Source organism: Anomaloglossus baeobatrachus, chromosome 10, assembly GCF_048569485.1.
Source record: "Anomaloglossus baeobatrachus isolate aAnoBae1 chromosome 10, aAnoBae1.hap1, whole genome shotgun sequence".
Lineage (NCBI taxonomy): Eukaryota > Metazoa > Chordata > Amphibia > Anura > Aromobatidae > Anomaloglossus > Anomaloglossus baeobatrachus.
Window position 1 is genome coordinate 209,486,607 of NC_134362.1, and position 12,201 is coordinate 209,498,807.

At 56.7% G+C, this 12,201-nt stretch overlaps 1 protein-coding gene across 1 annotated transcript in view; it reads right to left on the reverse strand.

Annotated features, from left to right (window-relative positions):
• Positions 1-2,761: 2,761 nt before the first annotated feature.
• The window catches only part of JPH3 (junctophilin 3), a 154,600-nt gene continuing 145,160 nt past the window's right edge, over positions 2,762-12,201 (reverse strand). Inside the window, exon 5 of the mRNA XM_075326227.1 lies at positions 2,762-5,486. Coding sequence (XP_075182342.1) covers positions 5,406-5,486 — 81 coding nt within the window. The 3' untranslated portion in view covers positions 2,762-5,405. The remainder of the gene's footprint in view (positions 5,487-12,201) is intronic.

Below are 12,201 nucleotides of genomic sequence, written 5' to 3' on the forward strand. Positions count from 1 at the left end.
TTTATCTGTTCAACCTGCTGCTGGAGGCTTTCAGTCACTTTGGAATGGCACACTGAGTGCAAACTAGAAAGTTACATAGGGTTTGTAAGATAATTAAGGAAATTAGCACCAATAACTTGCAGGGATCTGAGTGTTCTCTAATTGTGATCCATGTTATTTTTCATTTATATTTTTATTATTTGCTTTACAATAAATTCAATTTATGAAATAAGCGGAAAATCTGGCGGATATAATCACAGAGGACGACGCAATGAGCGCAACATTTAGGAGATTGTGTGTTCTCTAATGTTCATCTCCAGTGTGTTGTGTGTATACATGGGGGGAGGGGCGCTGGTTTTGGGAGAAGGTTTCCTTGGTTTCTAATCCCGCAGATGATATTGGAGCGCTGCTCAGGTGGGAGAGATGTCATTTGTTTTTGGGGTCTCAGTTCCTTGATGCCGCCATTGTTACTGTACTCATGACCTTTTCTATGTTCTTAAGTGCATGAAAGTGAAATTCTTACCAGACATGCAAATAAAAGGTTAATATGGGCTGGTGGGGGGGAGGGGGGGGGGTCCAACTGTGACCCCCCCCAAACTATCAACCCTCATAAAAGACCTCAATAGTTAATGAATGTGCACAGCCATCATTGGGGTCAGCAGGAGACGGGATCAAGTCTGAAGAGATCCAGGACAGGAAACATGGTGGCTTCCTAGGATCTTGTAGATCAGTCTCTACGGTGGGGGCTGCAGCCAAAATCCGTGCAATGAAGCAATTTTTGGCCGAGGCGGCACAATGCACCTCGTGCCTCCGGTAATAGGAGAAAACATATGCAGAGTCGTGCGCCGATGGTCACAGGGAACTTTGCAGCACAAATTAACGGTGAAATGTTGGTTGTGAGCTGTAAAACTGGGGCAGAGCGGCCCCCTGAACTGCAGAGGGATGGGTGACCCAAATAGAAATGTTCTCACAGCTGGGGGTCTGTTACAATGTAGCAGCGAGGACAGCAAGCTGGAGTCCGGTGGGCGGTCTGTGATTGAGACGCCTCGTATGGGCTTAGTCATGACTGTAAATCACTACGCAGGACCGCCCACTGGACTCCTCCGCCAGTAATGAGCACACGTTCTGCTCCCTCCATCTGCCGATCCCACCGATTCACTGTGGAGTTCACGTGCGCAGGTTCAGACCTGGACATTGTTAGCACCTTTATCACTAGACCCAAATCCATGTACTGGGCCTGCTGTGCTGCGACTGATCCCCAGAACTGCACAGATCCTGAGGCTCCCGGCCTCCATAGAGGGTGATGGACTGAACTCCTGGCCGGGATCCGCAGCCCCTACCGGACATCAGCGGCTGCATCTATGAGGTGAGAGATAGTATAACCCAGTCTTGCAACAAATGGGGACACCTCAATCCCCGGAGAAGGGATCCAAGTGCGTACAGCTCAATCACACTGACTATAATCCGGGATATAACCCGAAAAAACCATGTCCCCAAAACATCCCCATCCAATGTGTAAGGGTTATATTCAAATTAATTCTAGATTTTGGTACTTAAATATATTATACTCCAGAGCTGCACTCACTATTCTGCTGGTGCAGTCACTCTGTACATACATTACTGATCCTGAGTTACCTCCTGTATTATACTCCAGAGCTGTGCTCACTATTCTGCTGGTGCAGTCACTGTGTACATACATTACATTACTGAACCTGAGTTACCTCCTGTATTATACTCCAGAGCTGTGCTCACTATTCTGCTGGTGCAGTCACTCTGTACATACATTACATTACTGATCCTGAGTTACCTCCTGTATTATACTCCAGAGCTGCACTCACTATTCTGCTGGTGCAGTCACTGTGTACATATATTACATTACTGATCCTGAGTTACCTCCTGTATTATACTCCAGAGCTGCACTCACTATTCTGCTGGTGCAGTCACTGTGCACATACATTACTGATCCGGAGTTACCTCCTGTATTACACTCCAGAGCTGCACTCACTATTCTGCTGGTGCAGTCACTGTGCACATACATTACTGATCCTGAGTTACCTCCTGTATTATACTCCAGAGCTGCACTCACTATTCTGCTGGTGCAGTCACTGTGTACATATATTACATTACTGATCCTGAGTTACCTCCTGTATTATACTCCAGAGCTGCACTCACTATTCTGCTGGTGCAGTCACTGTGCACATACATTACTGATCCTGAGTTACCTCCTGTATTACACTCCAGAGCTGCACTCACTATTCTGCTGGTGCAGTCACTGTGTACATACATTACTGATCCTGAGTTACCTCCTGTATTATACTCCAGAGCTGTACTCACTGTTCTGCTGGTGCAGTCACTGTGTACATACATTACTGATTTTGCGCTCTGGGAGTTTCCTCTTTACACCCCTCTCTGTATTATCTTCTGATTTTTGCTTTACAGGTGAAGATATTGAGGGTCGTCTTTACTTCATCTTGCCATTGATTCAATTAACGAACCAGCAGAATTGTGATTTCAGCTCTGGTGTATATTTAGTCATGTGACTGTTCAGATAGATATAAAGTCGTATCCTTGCCTCTTTTCAGAACTTGCAAGTCTAAATGAGAAACCACGGAGGACACGTCCAGGAAAGGGAGAGCCCCACGGAAACCGCCACCATTCCTTACAGCGCCCGGCCTAGACTGCTGCCCCCTACAGGCGGCCCCTGGAGTGTCCGCATTATGACCATTTGGAGACAGAAGACGCCTGGAATCTGCCGGAAAGAAACGTTGACGAGGGAGGACGGTCAATGTTCTGCAAATGTTTGCATTGCTAAAATGGTTTATTGAACAGACAGCGACACCTGATTGAGCGGAAGAGGATGATCAGAACATTAAAAGCGGCATGCAGCGGGGGCAGAACGCGGGACGTGGCCGAAACCCAAGAATCCTCGCGCTCCGGACGGGCGGCAGCAAGATTGTGCAATACCCTGCGGGGGCGGGGCGATGGCTGATGAGCCTGGACCGGGGGGAGGGGGGATGGACATTTTACTGGACTGAGGGCAAAAACACGGATCCTTCAAGGAAAACTCAAGAACAAGATCACGGGAAAAGCCCACCCAAAAGGCGCTACAATATGGGCAGAGCCTGACCCCACTGCAAGAGCGCGGGAAAACCCAGACCATATGGGCGGAGCCTGACCCCACAGCAAGAGCGCGGGAAAACCCCAGCCATATGGGCGGAGCCTGACCCCACAGCAAGAGCGCGGGAAAACCCAGACCATATGGGCGGAGCCTGACCCCACAGCAAGAGCGCGGGAAAACCCCAGCCATATGGGCGGAGCCTGACCCCACAGCAAGAGCGCGGGAAAACCCCAGCCATATGGGCGGAGCCTGACCCCACAGCAAGAGCGCGGGAAAACCCCAGCCATATGGGCGGAGCCTGACCCCACTGCAAGAGCGCGGGAAAACCCAGACCATATGGGCGGAGCCTGACCCCACAGCAAGAGCGCGGGAAAACCCCAGCCATATGGGCGGAGCCTGACCCCACAGCAAGAGCGCGGGAAAACCCCAGCCATATGGGCGGAGCCTGACCCTACTGCAAGAGCGCGGGAAAACCCAGACCATATGGGCGGAGCCTGACCCCACAGCAAGAGCGCGGGAAAACCCAGACCATATGGGCGGAGCCTGACCCCACAGCAAGAGCGCGGGAAAACCCCAGCCATATGGGCGGAGCCTGACCCCACTGCAAGAGCGTGAGAAAACCCCAGCCATATGGGCGGAGCCTGACCCCACAACAAGAGCATGGAAAATCCCCGTCCATATGGGCGGAGCCTGACCTCACAACAAGAGCGCGGGAAAACTCCAGCCATATGGGCAGAGCCTGACCCCACAGCAAGAGCGTGGGAAAACCCCAGCCATATGGGCGGAGCCTGACCCCACAGCAAGAGCGTGGGAAAACCCCAGCCATATGGGCGGAGCCTGACCCCACAGCAAGAGCGTGAGAAAACCCCAGCCATATGGGCGGAGCCTGACCCCACAACAAGAGCATGGAAAATCCCCGTCCATATGGGCGGAGCCTGACCTCACAACAAGAGCGCGGGAAAACTCCAGCCATATGGGCAGAGCCTGACCCTACAGCAAGAGCGTGGGAAAACCCCAGCCATATGGGCGGAGCCTGACCCCACTGCAAGAGCGCGGGAAAACCCAGACCATATGGGCGGAGCCTGACCCCACAGCAAGAGCGCGGGAAAACCCAGACCATATGGGCGGAGCCTGACCCCACAGCAAGAGCGCGGGAAAACCCCAGCCATATGGGCGGAGCCTGACCCCACTGCAAGAGCGTGGGAAAACCCCAGCCATATGGGCGGAGCCTGACCCCACAGCAAGAGCGTGGGAAAACCCCAGCCATATGGGCGGAGCCTGACCCCACAGCAAGAGCGTGGGAAAACCCCAGCCATATGGGCGGAGCCTGACCCCACAACAAGAGCATGGGAAAACCCTGGCCAAGAGCCGCTACAAAGTAGAACCCGTTACCATAACAACCTATTTTCTTTAAAAAGGAAAAGTCAGGCCAAAAAGTAACTTTTTTTTTCATCAATTTTTGAGTTGAATCTTTGATTATTTGGAGATTTGTGATTATTAAGGAATCACTTCCAGATCCCGATCAGTCCGGTAAAACGTCCGTCACCTTCTATAGAGAAAAGCAAAGTTCTCGCCCCATTTTCAATCGGCCGCAAAATATCAAAGAAGAATCAATTCTCTAAATATTCTCAAAAATGAGCAAAATCGATTCTCTCGAGGGGGCGACGGATCGGAGGAAGATTTTGCTGATCTCGGCCCCGGGTGAAATGACGACGGCTGAGAAATAAAACGTAACGATGGGTAAATCAGGCGGACGGCACAATCCTGGGGTGTGGACGAGGACGGACCCATTCCCAGGCAGAGGGTGCAGCGAGGGTGACCTCTGACCAGTAATGGCTCCTCCCATTGGACGGGGCAGAGACAGGGAAAAGTCTTTATTAACCCTTTACACGTGATTAACGCAACTGTCGGGGGAGGGGACGGACAGGTATAAAAATGTCATTATCTTTTGCATTCTCTCATGCCAAACAAGCAAGAAAAAAAAAAAAAAATTACCCCAAAACACATAAAAAAAATAAAAGACGTTACCCATGGGGGAGGGGAAAGGCAAACTGTGATTGTAACTGAATTCTTGTTCCTTTTTGGAAGAAAAAAAACAACAAAAATAACAAAAACATAAAATAAAGAATATTAAACGCAGAGGCTCAATCAGAAAATCAGCCGATGACGGAGCGACATTCCATTCCGGCTCCACAAGCAGCGGCCATTGTTCTACAGTTTGGTTTTTATGTTTTTTGTTTTTTTTTATTTTGACGTTTTATTGTTTTTTTTTTTCTCGTTTTTTTTTGCAAACGTTGGAGCAGTTCCGTCAAATGAAAAAGTGGATAAACAAAATGGCGACTCCGATGTTTAGCAAAATCACCATGACGACCAGGATGGGGGCGGAGCCCTGAAAGAAAGGAGAGGAGATGGTTAAAAGACTGAAGGAAAGTGCGGGGGAAATCGTGCAATTAATGGGATCTGACCCCTGGTGGCGCCCTCTAGTGGCCATCACCGGAGCTCAGCGATGGGACACGGATAATGGACCGTTCCAGTATAATAAGCAATTGTTAGTTAGGCGATTGCCTCGGATATTCTGCAGAGTACATGTATCCTGCCCTACCAGAGTCAGCAGACAAGTCTCCGCACGACTGACACATCCGACCTGGCACCATAGATGCCAATATATGCTGTGCCCGGCCCCCCATAGTCACCACCGGGAGGTGCAGCCTCCATACACTTCTATGGGCTGATAATGGCTGGGAGGCGTTCGGTGACTCCCTCTGTCAGTCCCAGCGCTGTCCATGGTGCTGAAGAGTCAGGGAACAGGCGAACCACGCCATCAGCCTCCTGTGATCCTGCCGCCCCGGCCTCCGCACACATCCTATCCTCCCCCAGCACTGCCGCCCCGGCCTCCGCACACATCCTATCCTCCCCCAGCACTGCCGCCCCGGCCTCCGCACACATCCTATCCCCCCCAGCACTGCCGCCCCGGCCTCCGCACACATCCTATCCCCCCCAGCACTGCCGCCCCGGCCTCCGCACACATCCTATCCCCCCCAGCACTGACGCCCCGGCCTCCGCACACATCCTATCTCCCCCCAGCACTGCCGCCCCGGCCTCCGCACACATCCTATCCCCCCCCAGCACTGCCGCCCCGGCCTCCGCACACATCCTATCCCCCCCCAGCACTGCCGCCCCGGCCTCCGCATACATCCTATCCCCCCCCCAGCACTGCCGCCCCGGCCTCCGCACACATCCTATCCCCCCCAGCACTGCCGCCCCGGCCTCCGCACACATCCTATCCCCCCCAGCACTGACGCCCCGGCCTCCGCACACATCCTAACCCCCCAGCACTGCCGCCCCGGCCTCCGCACACATCCTATCCCACCAGCACTGACGCCCCGGCCTCCGCACACATCCTATCCCCCCCCAGCACTGCCGCCCCGGCCTCTGCACACATCCTAACCCCCCAGCACTGCCGCCCCGGCCTCCGCACACATCCTTTCCCCCCCCAGCACTGCCGCCCCGGCCTCCGCACACATCCTTTCCCCCCCCAGCACTGCCGCCCCGGCCTCCGCACACATCCTTTCCCCCCCCAGCACTGCCGCCCCGGCCTCCGCACACATCCTATCCCCCCCCAGCACTGCCGCCACGGCCTCCGCACACATCCTTTCCCCCCCCAGCACTGCCGCCCCGGCCTCCGCACACATCCTATCCCCCCCCAGCACTGCCGCCCCGGCCTCCGCACACATCCTATCCCCCCCCAGCACTGCCGCCCCGGCCTCCGCACACATCCTATCCCCCCCAGCACTGCCGCCCCGGCCTCCGCACACATCCTATCCCCCCCAGCACTGACGCCCCGGCCTCCGCACACATCCTATCTCCCCCCAGCACTGCCGCCCCGGCCTCCGCACACATCCTATCCCCCCCCAGCACTGCCGCCCCGGCCTCCGCACACATCCTATCCCCCCCCAGCACTGCCGCCCCGGCCTCCGCATACATCCTATCCCCCCCCAGCACTGCCGCCCCGGCCTCCGCACACATCCTATCCCCCCCAGCACTGCCGCCCCGGCCTCCGCACACATCCTATCCCCCCAGCACTGCCGCCCCGACCTCCGCACACATCCTATCCCCCCCAGCACTGACGCCCCGGCCTCCGCACACATCCTATCCCCCCCCAGCACTGCCGCCCCGGCCTCCGCACACATCCTATCCCCCCCCAGCACTGCCGCCCCGGCCTCCGCACACATCCTATCCCCCCCCAGCACTGCCGCCCCGGCCTCCGCATACATCCTATCCCCCCCCAGCACTGCCGCCCCGGCCTCCGCACACATCCTATCCCCCCCAGCACTGCCGCCCCGGCCTCCGCACACATCCTATCCCCCCCAGCACTGACGCCCCGGCCTCCGCACACATCCTAACCCCCCAGCACTGCCGCCCCGGCCTCCGCACACATCCTATCCCACCAGCACTGACGCCCCGGCCTCCGCACACATCCTATCCCCCCCCAGCACTGCCGCCCCGGCCTCTGCACACATCCTAACCCCCCAGCACTGCCGCCCCGGCCTCCGCACACATCCTTTCCCCCCCCAGCACTGCCGCCCCGGCCTCCGCACACATCCTATCCCCCCCCAGCACTGCCGCCCCGGCCTCCGCACACATCCTTTCCCCCCCCAGCACTGCCGCCCCGGCCTCCGCACACATCCTATCCCCCCCCAGCACTGCCGCCCCGGCCTCCGCACACATCCTATCCCCCCCCAGCACTGCCGCCCCGGCCTCCGCACACATCCTATCCCCCCCCAGCACTGCCGCCCCGGCCTCCGCACACATCCTATCCCCCCCAGCACTGACGCCCCGGCTTCTGCACACATCCTATCCCCCCCAGCACTGACCCGAGACCCTCCACTGCAAGTGTAATACACGTGATGTCATCACATCGGACCCTCACTGCAGGGATCTTATATCTGTGATGTCATCACATCGTGCACAAGTCATGTGATCAGTGACATCACCGCTGCAAGAACAGAACCGTACATGATACAGAGAGCAAAGATAATGGAGACCCCCGTGTGATTAGTAATGGACCCCACTCCCCTGTGATTAGTCATGGATCTCCCTCCCCCTGTGATTAGTGATGGATCCCCCCTCCCCCTGTGATTAGTGATGGATTCCCCTCCCCCTGTGATTAGTGATGGATCCCCCCTCCCCCTGTGATTAGTCATGGATCCCCCTCCCCCTGTGATTAGTGATGGATTCCCCTCCCCCTGTGATTAGTGATGGATCCCCCCTCCCCCTGTGATTGGTGATGGATCCCCCTCCCCCTGTGATTAGTGATGGATCCCCCCTCCCCCTGTGATTAGTAATACATTGGCTCCCCCTCCCCCTGTGATTAGTGATGGATCCCCCCCGTGTGATTAGTAATGGATCCCCCTCCCCCTGTGATTGGTGATGGACCCCCCTGTGATTAGTGATGGATCCCCCCACCCCCTGTGATTAGTGATGGATCCCCCCACCCCCTGTGATTAGTGATGGATCCCCCCTCCCCCTGTGATTAGTGATGGATCCCCCCTCCCCCTGTGATTAGTAATACATTGGCTCCCCCTCCCCCTGTGATTAGTGATGGATCCCCCCCGTGTGATTAGTAATGGATCCCCCTCCTCCTGTGATTGGTGATGGACCCCCCTGTGATTAGTGATGGATCCCCCCTCCCCCTGTGATTAGTGATGGATCCCCCCTCCCCCTGTGATTGGTGATGGATCCCCCTCCCCCTGTGATTGGTGATGGATCCCCCCTCCCCCTGTGATTGGTGATGGATCCCCCCTCCCCCTGTGATTGGTGATGGATCCCCCCTCCCCCTGTGATTAGTGATGGATCCCCCTCCCCCTGTGATTAGTGATGGACCCCCTCCCCCTATGATTAGTGATGGATCCCCCCTCCCCCTGTGATTAGTGATGGATTCCCCCTCCCCCTGTGATTAGTGATGGATCCCCCCTCCCCCTGTGATTGGTGATGGATCCCCCTCCCCCTGTGATTGGTGATGGATCCCCCCTCCCCCTGTGATTAGTAATGGATCCCCCTCCCCCTGTGATTGGTGATGGACCCCCCTGTGATTAGTGATGGATCCCCCCACCCCCTGTGATTAGTGATGGATCCCCCCACCCCCTGTGATTAGTGATGGATCCCCCCTCCCCCTGTGATTAGTGATGGATCCCCCCTCCCCCTGTGATTAGTAATACATTGGCTCCCCCTCCCCCTGTGATTAGTGATGGATCCCCCCCGTGTGATTAGTAATGGATCCCCCTCCCCCTGTGATTGGTGATGGACCCCCCTGTGATTAGTGATGGATCCCCCCACCCCCTGTGATTAGTGATGGATCCCCCCACCCCCTGTGATTAGTGATGGATCCCCCCTCCCCCTGTGATTAGTGATGGATCCCCCCTCCCCCTGTGATTAGTGATGGATCCCCCCTCCCCCTGTGATTGGTGATGGATCCCCCTCCCCCTGTGATTGGTGATGGACCCCCCTGTGATTAGTGATGGATCCCCCCACCCCCTGTGATTGGTGATGGATCCCCCTCCCCCTGTGATTAGTGATGGATCCCCCCTCCCCCTGTGATTAGTGATGGATCCCCCCTCCCCCTGTGATTAGTAATACATTGGCTCCCCCTCCCCCTGTGATTAGTGATGGATCCCCCCCGTGTGATTAGTAATGGATCCCCCTCCCCCTGTGATTGGTGATGGACCCCCCTGTGATTAGTGATGGATCCCCCCACCCCCTGTGATTAGTGATGGATCCCCCCACCCCCTGTGATTAGTGATGGATCCCCCCTCCCCCTGTGATTAGTGATGGATCCCCCCTCCCCCTGTGATTAGTGATGGATCCCCCCTCCCCCTGTGATTGGTGATGGATCCCCCTCCCCCTGTGATTGGTGATGGACCCCCCTGTGATTAGTGATGGATCCCCCCACCCCCTGTGATTAGTGATGGATCCCCCCTCCCCCTGTGATTAGTGATGGATCCCCCCTCCCCCTGTGATTGGTGATGGATCCCCCTCCCCCTGTGATTAGTGATGGATCCCCCCTCCCCCTGTGATTAGTAATACATTGGCTCCCCCTCCCCCTGTGATTAGTGATGGATCCCCCCCGTGTGATTAGTAATGGATCCCCCTCCCCCTGTGATTGGTGATGGACCCCCCTGTGATTAGTGATGGATCCCCCCACCCCCTGTGATTAGTGATGGATCCCCCCACCCCCTGTGATTAGTGATGGATCCCCCCACCCCCTGTGATTAGTGATGGATCCCCCCTCCCCCTGTGATTAGTGATGGATCCCCCCTCCCCCTGTGATTAGTGATGGATCCCCCCTCCCCCTGTGATTGGTGATGGATCCCCCTCCCCCTGTGATTGGTGATGGATCCCCCCTCCCCCTGTGATTGGTGATGGATCCCCCCTCCCCCTGTGATTGGTGATGGATCCCCCCTCCCCCTGTGATTAGTGATGGATCCCCCTCCCCCTGTGATTAGTGATGGACCCCCTCCCCCTATGATTAGTGATGGATCCCCCCTCCCCCTGTGATTAGTGATGGATTCCCCCTCCCCCTGTGATTAGTGATGGATCCCCCCTCCCCCTGTGATTGGTGATGGATCCCCCTCCCCCTGTGATTGGTGATGGATCCCCCCTCCCCCTGTGATTGGTGATGGATCCCCCCTCCCCCTGTGATTAGTGATGGATCCCCCCTCCCCCTGTGATTGGTGATGGATCCCCCCTCCCCCTGTGATTAGTGATGGATCCCCCCTCCCCCTGTGATTAGTGATGGATCCCCCCTCCCCCTGTGATTAGTCATGGATCCCCCTCCCCCTGTGATTAGTGATGGATCCCCCTCCCCCTGTGATTAGTGATGGATCCCCCCTCCCCCTGTGATTGGTGATGGATCCCCCTCCTCCTGTGATTGGTGATGGATCCCCCCTCCCCCTGTGATTGGTGATGGATCCCCCTCCCCCTGTGATTGGTGATGGATCCCCCCTCCCCCTGGGATTGGTGATGGATCCCCCTTCCCCTGTGATTGGTGATGGATCCCCCTCCCCCTGTGATTAGTGATGGATCCCCCCTCCCCCTGGGATTGGTGATGGATCCCCCTCCCCCTGTGATTGGTGATGGATCCTCCCTCCCCCTGTGATTAGTGATGGATCCCCCCTCCCCCTGTGATTAGTGATGGATCCCCCCTCCCCCTGTGATTAGTGATGGATCCCCCCTCCCCCTGTGATTAGTGATGGATCCCCCCTCCCCCTGTGATTAGTGATGGATCCCCCCTCCCCCTGTGATTAGTGATGGATCCCCCCTCCCCCTGTGATTAGTAATACATTGGCTCCCCCTCCCCCTGTGATTAGTGATGGATCCCCCCCGTGTGATTAGTAATGGATCCCCCTCCCCCTGTGATTGGTGATGGACCCCCCTGTGATTAGTGATGGATCCCCCCACCCCCTGTGATTAGTGATGGATCCCCCCTCCCCCTGTGATTAGTGATGGATCCCCCCTCCCCCTGTGATTAGTCATGGATCCCCCTCCCCCTGTGATTAGTGATGGATCCCCCTCCCCCTGTGATTGGTGATGGATCCCCCTCCCCCTGTGATTGGTGATGGATCCCCCTCCCCCTGTGATTGGTGATGGATCCCCCTCCCCCTGTGATTGGTGATGGATCCCCCTCCCCCTGTGATTGGTGATGGATCCCCCTCCCCCTGTGATTAGTGATGGATCCCCCCTCCCCCTGTGATTGGTGATGGATCCCCCCTCCCCCTGTGATTGGTGATGGATCCCCCCTCCCCCTGTGATTAGTGATGGATCCCCCCTCCCCCTGTGATTAGTGATGGATCCCCCCTCCCCCTGTGATTGGTGATGGATCCCCCTCCCCCTGTGATTAGTGATGGATCCCCCCCTCCCCCTGTGATTGGTGATGGATCCCCCCTCCCCCTGTGATTAGTGATGGATCCCCCTCCCCCTGTGATTAGTGATGGACCCCCTCCCCCTATGATTAGTGATGGATCCCCCCTCCCCCTGTGATTAGTGATGGATTCCCCCTCCCCCTGTGATTAGTGATGGATCCCCCCTCCCCCTGTGATTAGTGATGG